Here is a 21,783-nt window from a genome sequence, read left to right as displayed (position 1 = left end):
CTGCTGCTGCCTTGCAGAGCTGGAAGGATAAATGTTAGCAGAAGCAATGTAGCTCAGCTACAAATTGAAACTGATTTTTGTGGCAAGTGATTTTTTTTTTAACTGGAAATATCCTTCGGTTTATAGTACATTTATTCTTTAAAAAAAAAACTCTGATCAATTACTGAATCAGCCCAAAGCTCATGAAATGAACATCATTGACATTCTTGTAGTTGTCAGCGAAGCCTTTATTTATGTCGCGGATTTGATCTGTCCTGGCCAGCGCAGTGATCAGATAAATACTTGCACAAGGAAGTCGAGCTGGTCAACTTGCCGTCGTGGCTTACAGCTGATCAGCAGTGAAATACAAGGCAGTAATATAAACTCAATCAAGATGTCCTTGCAGTTTCATAAATCATTACATCTCTGCTCAAGTGACTTGCAGCTAGCTGTGTCAGAATCTCAGTACAGTGATTTCCATTATACTGTGGTCTGTCAGTGTCTGTATGTGCCCAGCTCTTTTCAGCACTTCTATTTCTTTAAACATCTTCGTGTATTTGTCATTTTAATCAGTTTTTGTGATGAATTCCTTCGTCAGTGGGTTTCAGATTTTAGCAAACCGCTTCCTGATTTACTGGAAATAAGAATGATTTGGTTTCTAATGGACACAAACAGGCGGGCTGAAGTCAAAAGTGATGGATACCACCGTATTGCATTTGTTTTGATAGTGCATAAAGAAAATGGAGGGTATGCGTGATTGATATAATGTATATGTAGAAAAAATATATAAATATTTCTCCCCCTTTCCTTTACCCAAGGCAGAGAGAGTCAGAATGATTGACCTCAGTAATAACGGGGAAATATTGGTCACGGTTTAGTGACCATTTCTTATGTAGGTGATCGCTGAGCACAGGTTCAAACTCAGGAGCCTATTGTGAAATAACCCCCGCCCCCCCCCAAGCACTACTTTGGTTTGCACTTGAAGGTGACCCATTTGACAAGATACAAAAGAGTAGGCAACACCTGTGAGCCTTCACTCCAGTATGAATCACTTCAAGTGCATTTTGCAAAAGAATAATAGGGGAAAGCATGTTGCCACATATTTCTTAAATTGCAAAGAAGCTTTCAAACCAAAGCAGAAAATGCTGGAAAATCTCAGCAGGTCTGACAGCGTCTGTAGAGAGAGAATAGGGTTAACATTTCGAGTCTGGATGCAGACTAAAAACGCTCGCTCTGTTCTCTCTCCACAGATGCTGTCAGACATGCTGAGATTTTCCAGCATTTTCTCTCTTTGTTTCAGATTCCAGCTTCCACAGTAATTTGCCTTTAAGCTTTCAAACTGCATGCATAAAAGCCGTACGAAAATGTGCTCATCAAATTTAAGCACGTGTATTTTGAATTATTGATTGCTGTATTCTGCAGGTGCTTGTTTTAAAAAATGTCAGCACCCACGGGGCTGTGCACAATTGAAGTACACAAACTTAGCAGGACTGATCCCTCAGCCCTGCTGAAAATGAGCCTTTTTGAATATCTTTAATATCCTGGTCTAATTTCGCTGCAATCCTTTCATATTCCACATTTGATTGTGTGGCAAAATGGAGCATGGGCATGCAATTAAACCTGTTTAAAATGCAGAAAGTGTAGGCACACACAGCAGAAGAAAGGAGCTAAGCCCCTCTAACATCTGTTCCGCTCTGCAGGAAGTGACATTGCCACCTGCCAATGGGAGCAGGCCACACCACTTCTCCGTTGTTGGAAAAGCATAAAAATATTTGTAAATACTAACGAGTGCTCTATCAGGCTGCATAAAGAGCAGTGTGGTCAATTGGTGATACTTCATGTCAGTTTTATCTTCCAGGCGCTTTTGAAGGTGTTATTAGGAGACTTTGAATTAATTTTTAGGACAGATTTCCTCTGTGTTGTGTTTCATTTTTTTTTCTTGAAAAGGAATAAGTCATAGAAACGGTAAAAAAAAACAACAGCAGCCGAAGAGAAAAACTGTACACCGACCTGGATAGGAAGACATTGGGGCTTTTGCATCTTTCCCCAACCGGTGCATTATGCCATGAACAGCAGACTGCACAGTCACATGTCGCATTTCCCATGCAGTAAGTTTCCAATCATGCTTGCGCAGTCGGGGAGGGATGCTGGGTCGGAAACTAGTTTGCTACCCCACAGCGCCGCTCACCCTGGTTCACTGGCTGGAAGGCATGTTGGAAACCTGAAACAAAAACAGAAAATGTTGGAAATACTCAGCAGGTCAGGCAGCACCTGTGGAGAGAGAAACCGAACTAATGTTTCAAGTCAGTAACCTTTCATCAGGATGGATAGGGTGGGGTTAATGGAATATGTTTTTGTGATTTTTTTTATTTTCTCCTTTGATTCAGTGCACAAAATTCCAACTGTCTTCAGTATCCCTTTGGGAGTGAATTAACTTTATTTTAAACTTGTCTGATAGTAAATTCAAGTTAATAATCCCAGTGCTGAATTAATTTGGTGCATACAGCTCTGTGCTTAATAACTCGACATGTACAAGATTCTAATTAGATATATTATAATACTGACACATTTATGGATTAAATTCTGTTTCCTGCATTGTGCACAAGTGAAGGTTTGGTGTATGCACTTCACTGTCTTTTGGCTTTAGTTCAAGGGGTGGGTACTAATAATGCTCATCTGCAATAGTTGCTAAGAGGTCAGGATTTCATAAATAACAACGAGTGATTTTTTTTTTACTGGGCATTGTGGGGAAGGAATTTATCGCCTGCCATTTTAAGTTGTGGTGGAATGTATAGCAAATCAACTTTTCTTAATCTTGCAACCTCATTCTAAAACTACTGGCAGTAAAGGAGGTTTTTCTATTCATTTTTATGGGATTAAAAATTCCTAACCCACAGACCGCAATCAGTAAGGATAGGCAACAACGCCGCCTCCATGATCATCCTCAACACCGATGCTCCGCAAGGCTGTGTCCTCAGCCCCTTGCTATACTCCTTGTGCACCTCTGACTGTGCGGCCAAATTCCCCTCCAACTTGATTTTCAAGTTTGCTGATGACACCACCATAGTGGGTCAGATCTTAAACAATGAAGAGACAGAGTACAGGAAAGAGATAGAGGATCCAGTGAACTGGCACGGCGACAATCTCTCCCTCAATGTCAACAAAACGAAGGAGACAGTCGTCGACCTCAGGAAGCGTAGTGGAGGGCATGCCCCTGTCTACATCAATGGGGATGAAGTAGAAATGGTCGAGAACTTCAAGTTTTTAGCTGTCCAGATCACCAACAACCTGTCCTGGTCCTCCCATGCCAACACTATAGTTAGGAAAGCCCACCAATGTCTCTACTTTCTCAGAAGACTAAGGAAATTTGGCATGTCCGCTACAACTCTCTCCAACTTCTACAGATGCATCATAGAATGCATTCTTTCTGGTTGTATCACAGCTTGGTATGGCTCCTGCTCTGTCCAAGACTGCAAGAAACTACAAAGGGTCATGAATGAAGCCCAATCCATTACGCAAACCAGCCTCCCATCCATTGACACTGTTTACATTTGCCACTGCATCGGAAAAGTAGCCAAGCCAGCATAATAAAGGATCCCACGCACCCCGGACATTCTTCTACCTTCTTCCGTCGGAAAAAGATACAAAAGCCTGAGATCACATACCAACCGACTCTAGAACAGCTTTTTCCCTGCTGCCATCAGACTTTTGAATGGACCTACCCCGTATTAAGTTGATCTTTATCTAAACCCTAGCTATGACTTTAACACTACATTCTGCACACTCTCATTTCCTTCCCTATGTACGGTGTGCTTTGTCTGTATAGTGCACAAGAAACAATACTTTTCACTGTATACTAATACATGTGACAATAATAAATCAAAGGATATGGGCATTGCTGACTGGGCCAGCATTTTATTGCCCACCCCTAACTGCCCTCTGTTTCAGAGGGAATTTGAGAATCAACTACATTGTTGTGGCTCTGGAGTCACATGTAGGCCAGGTCAGGTAGGATGGCAGATTTCCTTCCCTAAAAGACATTAGTGAACCAGATGGATTTTTACAACAATTGACAATGGTTTTGTGGTTATGATGAGATTTAATTCCAGATTTATTATTTCATTCAAATTTCAGGATTTGCTGTGGTGAGATTCAAACCCGGGTCCCCAGAACATTAACCTGGGTCTCTTGATTGCTAGTCCAGTGATAATTCCATTGTGCCAGTGCCTCCCCTTAAGGAGTTGTGGGTGTTGTCAGGTTAATTGGCATTGCATATATTGACGCAGTATTATGAAATTTGTTTCCTATTCAATTAAGTTGGGCAACAATAAATAACAGCTAATTATGGGTATAGTTGATTAAACTCAAAACATTAAGACATTCAGCAATGGGATGCATGTCTGCTTCTATCTTTGGCCGCCTCATATCTCTCACCTACGTGCTGCTCCTCAGCAACATTTATCCGAAAACACAAAAGGGCGGGATTTTCCAGTCACGCTCATCACAAAACCGGAAAATCCTGCCCAAGGTTGATGAACCTTTGTATGGTCCACCCTTCCCCTCGCCACTACGATTCCCATGGCGGGCAGGACGGGGACAATTCCAGTCAAATTCAGTTTCCACAAGTAAATTTCGACCTCAATATCACCAATGTTGACCCCCTCCACTCTCTGTAAAATGTCAGACTGCCATCCAGTGCTAGGTGAGCAAATATTTCCTCCAACTGAGAAGACCTGAGCCAATAACCTTGCCCCCAGGCCCTCGTTTTCTTTTCATTGACTTTATCGCTCTGCTGGTTTGCAATAATATAAACATAAAATGTTGGAAATTCTGAGCAGACCTGGTAACATCTGTGAAGAGAGGATTAGAGTTAAGATTTCAGGTCATTGCCCTTTCCTCAGACCATTCATAACCTTGATGATGAGTTCCAAATCCACACAGAATAGAACAAAGAACAGTACAGCACAGTAAACAGGCCCTTTGGCCCTCCAAGCCTGTGCCGCTCATTGGTCCAACTGGACCATTCGTTTGTATCCCTCCATTCCCAGACTGCTCATGTGACTATCCAGGTGAGTCTTAAACGATGCCAGCGTGTCTGCCTCCACCACCCTACTTGGCAGCGCATTCCAAGCCCCACCACTCTCTGTGTAAAAAAAAAAAAAGTCCCTCTGATATCTGAGTTATACCTCGCCCCTCTCACCTTGAGCCCGTGACCCCTCGTGATCGTCACCTCTGACCTGGGAAAAAGCTTTCCACTCTTCACCCTATCTATACCCTTCATAATTTTGTACACCTCTATTAGGTCTCCCCTCATTCTCCGTCTTTCCAGGGAGAACAAGCCCAGTTTACCCAATCTCTCCTCATAGCTAAGACCAGGCAACATCCTGGTAAACCTTCTCTGCACTCTCTCTAAAGCCTCCACGTCCTTCTGGTAGTGCGGCGACCAGAACTGGACGCAGTACTCCAAATGTGGCCTAACCAGCATTCTATACAGCTGCAACATCAGACTCCAGCTTTTATACTCTATACCCCGTCCTATAAAGGCAAGCATACCATATGCCTTCTTCACCACCTTCTCCACCTGTGCTGCCACCTTCAAGGATTTGTGGACTTGCACACCTAGGTCTCTCTGTGTTTCTATACTCTTGATGACTCTGCCATTTATTGTATAACTCCCCCTTACATTAGTTCTTCCAAAATGCATCACTTCGCATTTATCTGGATTAAATTCCATCTGTTATTTCTCCGCCCAATTTTCCAGCCTATCTATATCCTGCTGTATTGTCCGACAATGTTCATCACTATCCACAAGTCCAGCCATCTTCGTGTCATCTGCAAACTTGCTGATAACACCAGTTACACCTTCTTCCAAATCATTTATATATATCACAAATAGCAGAGGTCCCAGTACAGAGCCCTGCGGGGAACACCACTGGTCACAGACCTCCAGCCGGAAAAAGACCCTTCAACTGCTACCCTCTGTCTCCTGTGGCCTAGCCAGTTCTCCACCCATCTAGCCACCTCTCCTTGTATCCCATGAGCCTTAACCTTCTTAACCAACCTGCCAGGAGAGATTTTGTCAAATGCCTTACTGAAATCCATATAGACGACATCCATGGCCCTTCCTTCGTCAACCGTCTTTGTCACTTCCTCAAAAATCTCAGCCAAATTTGTAAGGCACAACCTCCCTCTTACAAAACCATGCTGTCTGTCACTAATGAGATTGTTCCGTTCTAAATGCGCATACATCCTGTCTCTAAGAATCCTCTCCAACAACTTCCCTACCACGGACGTCAAGCTCACTGGCCTATAATTACCCGGGTTATCCCTGCTACCCTTCTTAAATAACGGTACCACATTCGCTATCCTCCAATCCTCAGGGACCTCACCTGTGTCCAATGAAGAGACAAAGATTTCTGTCAGAGGCCCAGCAATTACATCTCTTGTCTCCCTGAGCAGAATCATAGAATAGAATCTCTACAATGCAGAAGAAGGCCATTCGGCCCATTTAGTCTGCACTGACCACAATCCCACCTAGGCCCTATTCCCGTAACCCCACATATTTATCCTGCTAATCCCCTGACACTATGGTCAATTTAGTATGGCCAATCAACCTAAACCGCATATCTTTGGACTGTGAGGAAACCGGAGCACCCGGCGGGAACCCCACAGAGACACGGGGAGAATGTGCAATCTCCACACAGACAGTGACCCGAGGCTGGAATTGAACCCGGGTCCCTGGCGCTGTGAGGCAGCAGTGCTAACCACTGGGCCACCGTGCCGCCCTGTCCACATTGTCATTGAGACCACTTGATTTTGTTTGTGGAGCAACAAATCCCAGAACTCCAGGTTGCAGTTGTTGTTGTTTCCATCAAACAGGAGGTGTTCCCTTGAGTTGGTGGCTGTCGAGTGTTTGTAGTGTGTGCTCCAAAGGAATTACAGGATTTCAGACAAGGGTGTGGGACTTTTTTGAGGTTCTGTGTCAATGGAAGTGCTTTGTTAACAATCAGTCAGTGGCGTTCTTTGAGGAAGATGCTTTCCCTGCAGACATCAGGATTTTCAATATGCACTTGCACAGAAAACCAGGCAAGCCGTGTTGGTGTCCACATCCGAGAAAATAATCCACCTGGCTTACTGCAGGTGCATACTTCCACATTTGGATGGTGGCACCTGAACCCAGTTGAGCAACAGTACTCTGCCGATGGGTAGACCAGGGTGAGTAGAATCCGACCATTTCCGAATGGATTGAATTGATAGTCTTGGTAGTGTTCGGTTGAAGTCTCCGTTTTCTGAAGTAGGCTTCCAGAGAACATAGATCTTCAATGTCCTAAAATTTTTCAGCCTGGAAAGCCAGGGTCAAATATATGCAAGGAGTTGTGACTTTCTGGGAGGGAGGTTATTTGTATATATGTTGAGGAGAGATGGTGCATGCACAGTTGTTGGTTATATATGGGCAGTTGATTTGATCTCCAAGGTGTACATGGAACTGCTGGTTGCTAATCATGATTAGTTGCAAGATTCTAACACAGCAGATGAGTTTGGTGAGGTTTCAGCAGGTTGTCTGTGCACCACACTGTGTCATATGCACAGGATAAGTCAGCAAAGGTGGTTCCCGTCATCAAGGTTTTCTGGAAGCCAGTCTCAAAGTTTGAGGTCAATATCAGGATCCGCTTGAAGTAGTTGCAAGCTTTACGAAAACCTGGCAGTTGGTGGGAGAAACATTGCCACTTCCAGAGTATGATTCAGTCTGTTTAACAGGATGTGTTCCAGAACGTTGTGTTATTGAGAACAGGGTGATGGGGTGGTAGCTGCGTGGGTTGTCAAGCAGCTTTCCTGGCTTGGCAATGGCTACTATCTTGGATTGGTGCCTAATGTTTGGAATGATGCCTATGCTGTGGAGGTTGATAAGTGGATGTTAAAAATGACCCTGATGCAGTCTCTCAACTCTGCGGCAGAGCAGATGGACTTCTCAAGCCCTTGCACACAAGAGGAATTGGAGAGTGCCCTGACTGCAACCAAGTTAGGCAAAGCAGCAGGAGGTGATGGGATTTAACTAGAATTCCTGAAGAACATTGGATAATAGGGAAGAAACAACTTGGGGTGGAATCAATGCCACCTCCACCTGTCGAGAAACCCTCCACAAGGAGGACGGAGGATCTTGCCCCTTCTCTGCAATGGCGCTCATCTTCAGGTTACCTGACCTACAGTTTCGCATTTTCTTACTACTTCTGCACAGGCGTGCAGGGCAGCTCCCTGCTGAACAATAAGAAAAACTCAAACTGCTCATGCGCAGCCATTTCCTGACCATGTGAAAGTCCCGAAGAATGCCAGGAACTGTAGTTGCTCGCCTGCAAACTCCCAATCTCCATCTTTTATTTAAGGTAAGTTACTCGGAGTTCTTCACTTTAAATGTGTAGTTGTTGCTGTTATTAGGTAAACGTGGTCTACATGCATCAAAATTCAGCAAAAAAACAGCAAGATAAATGATCAGATAATCTATTTTGGTGGAGTTAGTTGAGATGAATATTAGTTAAATGTTGGACTGGAAGCCGGGTGATCGCCACTCATCAAATAGTGCAATGCAATCTTTGACCTTCACCCAGACCGGTAGAAGGGACGGAGGTGTGGGGGCTTGGTTTAATGTTTCATGCAAAAGAAAGTTAATCTAACAATACAACTCTACTTTACCTACTGAATTTTCATCCTATGTTATGTTCTAGTCCTAGAATGGGGCTTGAACCCTTAGTCTTTTGACTAGGCAAGAATACAACCACTGAGCCAAGATCACAAACAATCATGTTGCCTACTCTTAATGCCAACAATGTCTTTGCTGCCTTCTTCCTTTTGATCTTAGAATCCCTACAGTACAGAATTTGGCACCTCGAGTCTGTACCGACAGCAATCCCACCCAGCTCCCATCCCCGTAACCCCACACACTTAGCCTGCTAATTCTCCTGACACTAGGGTCAATTTAGCATGGCCAATCAACCTAACCCGCACATCTTTGGACTGTGGGAGGAAACCCACGCAGACACGGGGAGAAAGTGCAAACTCTCCACAGACAGTGACCCGAGGCTGGAATTGAACCCGGGTCCCTGGCGCTGTGAGGCAGCAGTGCTAACCACTGTGCCACCCCTTTCTGCAACACTGCATTAGCCTCAACTCTCAAACATTCAAATCACAGAAACATGATGAATCATTGTGCAACTACGAAAAATTAATCCTGCATCACGCACAGCAAACAGTGTTAGCTGTAGGCTTTTTGATTGCAATGTTTTGGGCATGAGGTTTATTTTTTTCCTTCTTTTTCATTTTAGAGTTCTGGAAATATATATGAAATACACAAATACTAACTTTGCTTTAGGATAAACATACCTTGATCCGAGTCTTTGCAGAAACCAGGAAACCTAATCCAAGTGTCAGTTTTGCAATGGTGGGAAATTTTTCCAAGGTGTTGAGAATGCTAATCATGTTGGTCTTTCAGTGTATTAATGTCTCCTCTGTGTCCTATGAAATATAATGATGCAGATTCTGTTGCCCTTCAGGCATAATACTGTATTTCTAATGGGAGCCCATTCTTTTTTTTAATGTAGCTTTCTCTCTATCTGCCATGCAGTTAACACTATCTGACAATCATTTGAGGACTACAATAGCACTTCACTATAAGCTTATGAATGACCAGATAATTTTTGCTGTTTAAGGTTCAACTTGAAACATGAAGTTTATGGGCCAGTCGGTTCGCTCATCCTCCCCTTTTCTCCTTATTGTAGATAAATAAGATATGCAAGTCTCTCTGCACACCTTTTGACTTCAAGTGAAGATGGTCTGAGGAGGCAAATATAGTTTCTTGTAAATTATAAGGTGCCTCAGTCCCTCATTTCCTTCCCCACCAACAGCTATCTTTATTAACAACTAAAAGGATATTTCTGATGATAAATTGTCCGGCTGGAAACTTTAATATCAAATCACATCACCTTTACAGAAAGATCTACTGATCTGCCATTACTTTAATATTAATATCCAAAAGGTATGTCTCATCCATTAGAACTAACAAATCTATACTTCTCCCCACAAAAACAGAAAATGCTGGAAAATCTCAGCTGGTCTGACAGCATCTGTGGGGCGGGAATAGAACCAACGTTTCGAGTCTAGATGATCCTTCATCAGACCCTTCTTCAGCTCTGACGAAGGGTCATCTAGACTCGAAGCATTGGCTCTACTCTCTCCCCACAGGTGCTGTCAGACCTGAGATATTCCAGCATTTTCTGTTTTTGTTTCAGATTCCAGCATCCGCAGTATTTTTCTTTTATATTACTATACTTCTGCTCATTTGGTGAAGTATCTGACATTTTGTAGGACTTGTGGTACTGATTCCAAAAGGGTTTGGTTGAGTAGATGTAGAAAAGATGTCACTGCAATTGGGGAGAGACCAAAAGTATTCTAAGAGACAGGATCTAGTGGTATTTAGAGAGGCAAGGACTGATTAGGGACAGTTAGCATGGCTTTATGAGTGGAAAATCATTTCTCAGAAATTTGATTGAGTTTGATTGAAGGGGTAACCAAGAAGGTAGATGAGGGCAGTGCAGTTGATGTTGTCTGCATGGACTTTAGCAAGGCCTTTGACAAGGTACCGCATGATAGGTTGTTGCATAAGATTAAAATGCACAGGTCCAGGGTGAGATAGCCAAATGAATACAAAATTGACTTGATGACAGAAGACAGAGTGTGGTTGTAGAGGATTGTTTTTCAAACTGGAGGCCTGTGACCAGCGGTGTGCCTCAGGGATCAGTGCTGGGTCCACTGTTATTTGTCATTTATATTAATGAATCGGATGAGAATTTAGGAGGCATGGTTAGTAAGTTTGCAGATGACACCAAGATTGGTGGCCTGGTGGACAGTGAAGAAGGTTATCTCGGATTTCAACAGGATCTTGATCAATTGGGCCAGTGGGCTGACGAATGGCAGATGGATTTTAATTTGGATAAATGCGAGGTGATGCATTTTGGTAGATTGAACCAGGGCAAGACTTACTCAGTTAATGGTAGGGCATTGAGGAGCGTTACAGAACAAAGAGGACTAGGGGTACAGGTTCACCGCTCCTTGAAAGTGGAGTCACAGGTGGACAGAGTGGTGAAGAAGGCATTTGGCATGCTTGGCTTCATTGATCAGAACATTGAATACAGGAGTTGGGATGTCTTGTTGAAGTTGTACAAGACAGTGGTAAGGCCACACTTGGAATACTGTGTACAGTTCTGGTCACCCTGTTATAGAAAGCATATTATTAAACTAGAAAGAGTGCAGAAAAGATTTACTAGGATGCTACCGGGACTTGATGGATTGAGTTATAAGGAGAGGCTGGATAGACTGGGACTTTTTTCTCTGGAGTGTAGAAGGCTGAGAGGTGGTCCTATAGAGATCTATAAAATAATGAGGGGCATAGATCAGCTAGATAGTCAATATCTTTTCCCAAAGGTAGGGGAGTCTAAAACTAGAGGGCATAGGTTTAAGGTGAGAGGGGAGAGATCCAAAAGTGTCCAGAGGGGCATTTTTTTCACACAGAGGGTGGTGAGTGTCTGGAACAAGCTGCCAGAGGTAGTAGAGGTGGGTACAATTTTGTCTTTTAAAAAACGTTTAGACAGTTACATGGATATGATGGGTATAGAGGGATATGGGCCAAATGCAGGCAATTGGGACGAGCTTAGTGGTTAAAAGAAAAAGGTGCGGCATGGACAAGTTGGGCCAAAGGGCCTGTTTCCATGCTGTAAGCCTCTATGACTCTAAAACTTGGGGCTGTGAATGCAATATAGTCACAAATGAATCCAATATGGGTTGTAGTTGGAATGTGGAACTCGCTAACACACGGAGTAGTTGAAACAAATAGCATGCATAAATAACATTTAAGGGCAAGCTGAATAAACGCATGAGAATTAATGGAATAGGAGGTTATCTGATCTGGTTGGATGAGGAGGAGTGGGAAGAGGCTTGTCTGGATCATCAATGCTGGTGGGATGAATTATCAGTTTCTGTGCTGTTAATCTCTCAACCGACCTCTCAAAGAAAACTGATTAACTGGTCATTATCACATTACTGTTAGTGGGAGCTTGCAGAATGCAAATTGTTTGCTGCATTTCCTACATTATAACAGTGACTTCATTCATGTTGACTGCAGTGCACTTTGGCATATTGAGGTCTTGAAAGGTGCTTTGTTAATACAAGTCTTTCTTTTCCTGCAAACAGTTGCTTGAAATTATTATAATACTACCATAAAGCTGATGCTATTGTACCAAACTTTATTCTTCATTTTTAAAAAGAATGTTTGAAAAATCCTGGAGAACTGCAAATTGTAACACAATAGTAAAATACCATTCACTGAAGTTGTTTTTCAGTCTGGTTTCCAAAAATGTGTCTGCAGATTACTTAAAGTAGTAATAGACAGCATTATATGAACACAGATTATGAACAGTCGCACTTGAGCCTTACATGTTTCATTCCAGTGGCAACACAGATTTTTGTGGACCCCCAGTAAGGACTTCTGCTGTCTACATTGTTTTACTTTGACTTTAGTGGGGGGATAAATGATTGCAGCAAACTGATGTGGAATATTCGTGTTCTGGGTAATGTTGCTCGTCCCTTCGAAAGAGCTGTGTTTCTCATTGAAATGAATTGAACCTTTTGAAGTCATTGAATTCGTCACTGTCAACATCATTGACCAGAAACTGAACAGGACTAGCCATATAAATACTGTGGCTACGAGAGCAGGTCAGAGGCTGTGAATTCTGAGACAAGAAATGTTGTCCACCACCTACAAGGCGACTGATGGAATACTCTCTACTTGGCTGGATCAGTGCCACTCCAGATATTATTCTTTCATGGGATGTGGGCATCACTGGCAAGGACAGCATTTGTAGCCATGGAGTCATAGAGGTTTACAGCATGGAAACAGGCCCTTCAGCCCAACTTGTCCATGCTGCCCTTTTTTTTAAAAACCGTAAACTAATCCCAATTGCCCGCCCTTGGCCCATATCCCTCTATACCCATCTTACCCATGTAACTATCTAAATGCTTTTTAAAAGACAAAATTGTACCCGCCTCTACTACTACCTCTGGCAGCTTGTTCCAGACACTCACCACCCTCTGTGTGAAAAAATTGTCCCTCTGGACACTTTTGTATCTCTCACCTTAAACCTATGCCCTCCAGTTTTAGACTCCCCTACCTTTGGGAAAAGATACTGACTATCTAGCTGATCTGTGCCCCTCATTATTTTATAGACCTTTATAAGATCACCCCTCAGCCTCCTATGCTCCAGAGAAAAACGTCCCAGTCTATCCAGCCTTTCCTTATAACTCAATCCAACAAGTCCCGGTAGCATCCTAGTAAATCTTTTCTGCACTCTTTCTAGTTTAATAATATCCTCTCTATAATAGGATGACCAGAATTGCACACAGTATTCCAAGTGTGGCCTTACCAATGTCTTGTACAACTTCAACAAGACATTCCAACTCCTGTATTCAATGTTCTGACCAATGAAACCAAGCATGCCGAATGCCGCCTTCACCACTCTGTCCACCTGTGACTCCACTTTCAAGGAGCAATGAACATGTACTCCTAGATCTCTTTGTTCTGTAACTCTCCCCAACACCCTACCATTAACTGAGTAAGTCCTGCCCTGGTTCAATCTACCAAGATGCATCACCTCGCATTTGTCTAAATTAAACTCCATCTGCCATTCGTCAGCCCACTGGCCCAATTGATCAAGATCCCGTTGCAATTGGAGCTAACTTCTTCACTGTCCACTACGCTACCAATCTTGGTGTCATCTGCAAACTTACTAACCATGCCTCCTATATTCTCATCCAAATCATTAATATAAATGACAAATAACAGTGGACCCAGCACTGATCCCTGAGGCACACCGCTGGTCACAGGTCTCCAGTTTGAAAAACAACACTCTACAACCACCCAGAAGCCAATTTTGTATCCATTTAGATACCTCACCCTGAATCCCGTGAGATTTAACCTTATGCAACAACCTACCATGCGGTACCTTGTCAGAGGTCTTGCTAAAGTCCATGTAGACAACATCAACTGCACTGCCTTCATCTAGCCCATCCCTAATTACCCTAACTGAGTGGTTTGCTAGGCTATTTTAGAGGGCAGTTGCTGTGGGTCTGGAGTCACATGTAGGCCAGACCAGGTAAGGATGGCAAATTTTCTTCCCTCCAGGACGTTAGTGAACCAGATGGGTTTTTACAACAATCGATGATAGTTGCCATGGTGACCATTACTGAGACTAGCTTTATATTCCAGATTTATTAACTGAATTCCAATTCAACCATCTGCTGTAGTGGGATTTCAATCCATGACCCAGGTTATTAGCCTGGGGTTCTGGATAACTAGTCCAGTGACATTACCACCACACCATTATCTTCCCCCAAACCATCCATGACAAAGCAAGACCTGCTTGAGTTTTTTTAAATTTGATTTATTATTGTCACATGTACTGAGATAGTGAAAAGTATTGTTTCTCATGCTATCCATACAAATCATACCATACATAGCTCGCAAAGACTCACCATGGTCCGGCGGAGGACTGGCTGCAAGTATTTTAGCAATCCATCCACCACTGCTGCCACCACTGACGTACAATGTTAACAATGTTTACATAAGCACGATGCATTGCAGAAACTCATCGAGGCTCCTTCAACAGGACCTTCCAAACCCAGAACCTCTACCACCTGGAAGGACAAGGACAGCAGACACATGGGAAGACCACCAGCTGCAAGTTCCTTCCAAGCCACACACCATCCTGACTTCACTGTCGTGGGATTAAAATTCTAGAACTCCTTAACATCACTGTGGATGTTCCTACACTTCGATCGACTACAGCAGTTCAAGAAGCTGGCTCACCCCACCATCTTCTTGAGGGCAATTTTAATGGGCAAAGCTGTGCCTATAAGAGCCTAACCAGCAACGCCCATGAAAGAATTTTTTAAAAGAGCGATGGTACACAAAATGTAACTGTGTTAGAAAAAAAATCAGACTAGTCTAGTGTGCTACTGATGAGAATGAACTTGTATCACAGCATGCCATAAGCAAAGAAAAGAAAGAAAGATCTTGCAATTAAATAGTGTTTTTCACAACCCCAGGACGCCTCAAAGCAGACAGGAGTAATTTCTCAATCTCTCTGCAAGGTGGCATAAGCCAGCATCTTCCACTGAAACCAATACTCCACGATAATTGCAATGGTCGTATCTGTTAAAAAAAAATTCATGCCCTTATCTAATTTTGAGAATAATGCATTTTTAGAAATTCATGAATAATTTGGGCCATGTGGTTATGTTTCTGAGTTTGGAACGTTGAAATAGAATCGTACTTAACCTTGGACGTATGTAACCCTATCCCAGCTGATCATTGTTTTCAGTTCAATGCAATGAATGCTAGTTAGTAGCTGAAGCCAAGTAATAACATTCCATTTAAGTACTCACTCAAATATTCTGAGCAACTCCCTTAATTACCTAACTGGTTTCCACAAATGAGTAGCACAGCTAGAGATTAGGAAGATACCAAGTATGATCGTTGACAATACTGAGTTAACTTTTCCCAGAATGGATAGTAGTTGGAACACAACAGTTGCTCCCAACAGGTTCTGGAGTGGAATAAACCATTCCAGGATACTGCTGTGCCTTGCTATTACAGCAATCCCTGAGAGTCCATTGAGGTCTGAATGAGACTCGGCTGATGCATTTGAATAGCATGCATGAGAAATCATAGCCCAACAAGGAGAATAAAAGCGGAAGCAGGCAAGGTGTTGGAAAGAAAAGGTGTGAAAGAGGGACCTTTCATTTAGACAGCACATTTTAGATCCCTGGGACACCACAAGGTGTTCTTAGCTAATTAAGTGCTCTTGAAATGGGGTCACTGTTTTGTAAGCCAATGAGGCAGCTAATTTGGGCACAGCAATTTCACAAATGGCTAATTACACTGTTTTTGTGGGTATGTTTGAGCAATATATGTTGGCCATTATACTGGGAGAGCTCCAATGTTTCTCTCCAAATGATGCCATGAGATTACTTGCTTCCATTTACATAGGCAGACAAGAACTCTGAACTCTGAATGATAGAAATAATTTACAGGCTAACTTCGGCTTGGCGATTTTAGTTTGGATACCATCTAATCAATTTCTAATTTGCTCTGTGAAGCACATCAGTGTTTATTTGGCTGTGAATTGCATCTTGATAGAGCTTGATCCTATTCACACCCAAAATCCACTTTTCATGTGGACCTAGGTTAGCAATCAGGAGTGGGTGACTTTCGTGCCCCCTTCAGCCTAAAGGCAATGCGGCCAATTATAATTCTGTAACAACTTCCCTGGCTACCAACAGCTATTTCCTAGCAGATAAGAAATTAAACTCCATGCATAAGTCAGTTAGCGGGCACATCTAATGATATGAATATTCATTTGTAACTGGAATGTTTACTTGAACATCCATCTTCATAGGTTTATTTAATAGAAATGATTGTAAAGCTTTTTAGTTGATGGATGTTGCTGTTGAAAGGCTTCTGTCATCTTGTCTTATAATGCCTATAAATGTGATTCCATTTGTGAGTTTAGAGTTTAAAAAAGAATAATTCTTAATGTTTTATGTCCTGTTGAGCAATGTCATGAACCACCGCATCAAAAATGTTTCCAACAGATTAGCATTGAGAAGTTGAGAGTTTTAAAGTTGCTTATCATACGATAGAGTAGCTTTTTTTTTAAGCTTTAAGTTTATAAAGTTTATTTATTGGTGTCACAAATAGGCTTACATTAACAATGCAATGAAGTTACTGTGAAAATTCCCTAGTCGCCGCACTCTGGTGCCAGTTTGGGTACACCGAGGGAGAATTTAGCATGTCCAATGCACCTAACCAGCGCATCTTTCGGACTGTGGCAGGAAACGGGAGCACCCAGAGGAAACCCACGCGGAAACGGGGAGAATGTGCAGACTCCGCACAGGAGTGACCTAAGCGGGGAATCAAACCCGGGTCCCTGGTGCTGTGAGGCAGCAGTGCTAGCCACTGTGCCACCGTGCCGCCCAATAATAGTCATTGATAATAGCTAGGCTCTTGTAGGCACAGCAGTGCTAACCACTGTGCTGCCGAAACAGGAATGTGCTCCTGGTCCTGGATGATGCTTTTAAATTAAATCCTCAACTTGGTAGCCTACAGTTTACTGAGTAAAAAATGATTTGCGACACTGCAGTAGTCAAAATAAACCAGACTTATTCGATGGTGTGGAGATGAATATGAGTGGTGCGTGGAATGGGTAGTGAGTGGAGGAGCAAACACAGAACCTGCTATTACCAATATTTGAATTTTCTTCCTTTTCCCCCATCTTTTCCTCTTGCCTATTCCTTGCTGGGACTGTTATGTTTTGTCGGAGTACTATTTTATGGCACCCTTTCGGTAACCTCAAGCATAACCATTCTTAGGCACGTTCACATTTTCAACGAAATTCAGTGAACAACAACAGTGGGAATTAAGGTTTTTCTTTTCTCTCCCTAGCCCCGTGATACAACATTAGTAATGCTGCCCTCAATGAGATTGTTTAGTAAAAACTATAGATTAAAACCTTGGATCTTAAGAACATAAGAACATAAGAAATAGGAGCAGGAGTAGGCCAGCTAGCCCCTCGAGCCTGCCCCGCCATTCAATAAGATCATGGCTGATCTGACGTGGATCAGTACCACTTACCCGCCTGATCCCCATAACCCTTAATTCCCTTACCGATCAGGAATCCATCCATCCGCGTTTAAACATATTCAGCGAGGTAGCCTCCACCACCTCAGTGGGCAGAGAATTCCAGAGATTCACCACCCTCTGGGAGAAGAAGTTCCTCCTCAACTCTGTCTTAAACCGACCCCCCTTTATTTTGAGGCTGTGTCCTCTAGTTTTAACTTCCTTACTAAGTGGAAAGAATCTCTCCGCCTCCACCCTATCCAGCCCCCGCATTATCTTATAAGTCTCCATAAGATCCCCCCTCATCCTTCTAAACTCCAACGAGTACAAACCCAATCTCCTCAGCCTCTCCTCATAATCCAAACCCCTCATCTCCGGTATCAACCTGGTGAACCTTCTCTGCGCTCCCTCCAATGCCAATATATCCTTCCTCATATAAGGGGACCAATACTGCACACAGTATTCCAGCTGCAGCCTCACCAATGCCCTGTACAGGTGCATCAAGACATCCCTGCTTTTATATTCTATCCCCTTCGCAATATAGGCCAACATCCCATTTGCCTTCTTGATCACCTGTTGTACCTGCAGACTGGGCTTTTGCGTCTCATGCACAAGGACCCCCAGGTCCCTTTGCACGGTAGCATGTTTTAATTTGTTTCCATTGAGATAGTAATCCCATTTGTTATTATTTCCTCCAAAGTGTATAACCTCGCATTTATCAACGTTATACTCCATTTGCCATATCCTCGCCCACTCACACAGCCTGTCCAAATCTCTCTGCAGATCTTCTCCGTCCTCCACACGATTCACTTTTCCACTTATCTTTGTGTCGTCTGCAAACTTCGTTACCCTACACTCCGTCCCCTCCTCCAGATCATCTATATAAATGGTAAACAGTTGCGGCCCGAGTACCGATCCCTGCGGCACGCCACTAGTTACCTTCCTCCAACCGGAAAAACACCCATTTATTCCGATTCTTTGCTTCCTGTTGGATAGCCAGTCCCCAATCCACTTTAACACACTACCCCCAACTCCGTGTGCCCTAATCTTCTTCAGCAGCCTTTTATGGGGCACCTTATCAAACGCCTTTTGGAAATCCAAAAACACCGCATCCACCGGTTCTCCTCCATCAACCGCCCTAGTCACATCTTCATAAAAATCCAACATGTTCGTCAAGCACGACTTTCCCCTCATGAATCCATGCTGCGTCTGATTGATCGAACCATTTCTATCCAGATGCCCTGCTATCTCCTCTTTAATAATGGATTCCAGCATTTTCCCTACTACAGACGTTAAGCTGACCGGCCTATAGTTACCCGCCTTTTGTCTCCTTCCTTTTTTAAACAGCGGTGTAACATTAGCCGTTTTCCAATCAACCGGCACTACCCCAGAATGCAACAAGTTTTGATAAATAATCACTAACGCATCCACTATTACCTCTGACATTTCTTTCAATACCCTGGGATGCATTCCATCCGGACCCGGGGACTTGTCCACCTTCAGTCCCATTAGTCTACCCAGCACTGCCTCTCTGGTAACATTAATTGTATTAAGTATTTCTCCTGCTGCCAACCCTCTATCGTTAATATTTGGCAAACTATTTGTGTCCTCCACCGTGAAGACCGACACAAAAAACTTATTTAAAGACTCAGCCATATCCTCATTTCCCACTATTAACTCCCCCCCTCTTCTCAGCTTATATTGCTCAATCCCATAACACACAGTGCCTTACCCCTGACACGTTCAGAGAATCGAGATTGATGATTTAACAGGAAACAGCAAAATTTCCAGCAATATTCCTCCCTAAAAATGAAATGTAAAAATGAAATGGTTGGAGAGAGGGCACTTCCCTCTCTCTCACCTACCTTCCATTACACCCTCAGAAAATGCTGGAAAATCTCAGCAGGTCTGTCAGCATCTGTGGAGAGAGAGCCAATGTAAGTCTGGATGACGCTGCGTCAGAGTGGTCATCCATACTCGAAACATTGGCTCTACTCTCTCTCCACAGATGCTGTCAGACCTACTGAGATTTCCCAATATTTTCTGTTTTTGTTTCAGATTCCAGCTTCCGCAGTATTTTGCTTTTATTTTTCCATTCCACCCTGCTGATTTCAAACTGGGGGACTCTGGTTAACCCTGCAACTTTGAGAGACCAACCTCATTTGGACAGTGAACCCACTATGTGGCCATTAATTGGTCGCTCTAGGGAAAATCACATTGAGTGGCTGTTTCCCACAAAGTGCTGGCTTATGACCCCAACTTGAACCTAATGGCGGGGTTCAAAAGACCATGGGAAAAAATCCTGCCCATGACTGTCGTGAAGGCTGGAGTAGAAGGCAGGAAATTATTTAAATGCAAGTATAATTGGAATGATGGTGAACTTGACATTTCAATGATAGGGCCACTGCTTATGCTCAAATGAAGCATAATTTTATTTTAAAAATTTTCTGCAAATTCTTTGCTTAGACATTTTCTCGAGAGCATATAATTAAATGATATTTGTGTAGAAAATGTGATTTGGTTACTTTTTTCGAATAGTCCATCTTATCATTCTTATCCCGACTGTATTCAGGATCTCGGGATACAGATTCAGGCAGTGGAAAGACTCTTGGATGTGGAAACCCTCTCACCTGCATTGGATCAACAACTTAACTCTGAGGTAAACAGATCAAATTAAGTCTCTTAAGGGGTGGTTGGAATATTTAATCCCTGTATGTATAGATTTTAGATAAGTCTTTATAAAATGTGATATGCTTTCCATTTTAACTTCTCCACTACAGCCAAATATCTCCAGTGTTCAAAACCAGCAAGTTTCTGAATTAACTACAATAGAGCCTCAGCTCAGACAACACATAATCTATATACTGCTTGGCAATAGAGATAGTTTAAGTAATTTATGTTTGTATTGTGTATGTTAGAAATAAGGTACATGTTTAAGTTTGTGTGCCAGGAAAACAGTTAAAACTTTAGTTGGGTACACATTAAACAAAGGTACGTAGAAGTCTATAATTTAAGTAAGTAGTTTCACAACACCAGGTTAAAGTCCAATAGGTTCATTTGGTAGGACGAGCTTTTGGAACGCTGCCCCTTCATCAGGTGAGTGAAGAGTTCGGTTCACAAACAGGGCATTTACAGACACAAACTCAATTACAAGATAATGGTTGGAATGCAAGTCTTAACAGGTCTTAACATTCCAACCATTATCTTGTAATTGAGTTTGTGTCTATATATATCCCAGTCCAACGCCAGCAACTCCACGTCATCTATAATTTAATTTCACTTTAAACTTTACCTGCATTGTAATTGAAGTTTTCCAATGTAAAAGCAATGACAGGCTTTAGGGGGAAAAAAATTGCTGTTGCTTAGCAATCAAAGGTCCACACTGGAAAGCAGAAGCATTTGAGTTCAGTTGGGACCAGGTAACCCAGAAGCAAGAAGCTTTCCACAGAAACTGCCAGCACAGGCAGGACAATACAGGGGACAGAAAGCAAATCTCAGAAGCTAAAGAACAGTCAGAAATCAGGGAATTAGACCAAAGAGAGTTCCAGGAAATTAAAGGAACAAAGAGCAGAAATCTGGTAAAGGGCTCTGTTCAGTGAAGTCCGGAGCAGAGGGAGGCTCCCAGTTAAATGCAGGGCTGCAAGGTGTAGATGTGGAGGCACCAGCTAGCAAGAAGACAGAGGTGAAAAGGTTGATGATACCTTAATACACCCTGTGAAGCAGTGGTGTTCTGTTGCCGTGGCTGGGTACCTGATGGATTGTGTGGAAGCTTGAGGGCACGTGGCGATTCAGGGCAGAGGAATGCAGAAAGCAGGTTGAAACTCTGGTGTAGATCCTTGGTGAAGGCATCTGAGAGAAAGCCTTGTGTGGGAGAAGATTCCAAAGCATGTTATTAAAGAGTGGAGTTTGGAAACCCTCATATGAAACTTCTAATGAGAGGGCGGCATGGTGGCACAGTGGTTAGCACTGCTGCCTCACAGCGCCAGGGACTTGGGTTCGATTCCCAGCTTGGGTTACTGTCTGTGTGGAGTCTGCACTTTCTCCCCGTGTCTGCGTGGGTTTCCTCCAGGTGCTCCAGTTTCCTC

At 43.0% G+C, this 21,783-nt stretch overlaps 1 protein-coding gene across 1 annotated transcript in view; it reads left to right on the top strand.

Annotated features, from left to right (window-relative positions):
- cep164 (centrosomal protein 164) overlaps positions 1-21,783 on the top strand; it is a 220,549-nt gene that overhangs the window by 123,245 nt on the left and 75,521 nt on the right. The window contains exon 13 of the mRNA XM_078198959.1: positions 20,271-20,357. Within this exon, the coding sequence (XP_078055085.1) occupies positions 20,271-20,357 (87 nt within the window). The remainder of the gene's footprint in view (positions 1-20,270; positions 20,358-21,783) is intronic.

The sequence above is a fragment of the Mustelus asterias genome, chromosome 27 (genome assembly GCF_964213995.1).
Source record: "Mustelus asterias chromosome 27, sMusAst1.hap1.1, whole genome shotgun sequence".
Taxonomy (NCBI): domain Eukaryota; kingdom Metazoa; phylum Chordata; class Chondrichthyes; order Carcharhiniformes; family Triakidae; genus Mustelus; species Mustelus asterias.
This window is presented reverse-complemented; position numbering and strand designations above follow the sequence as displayed.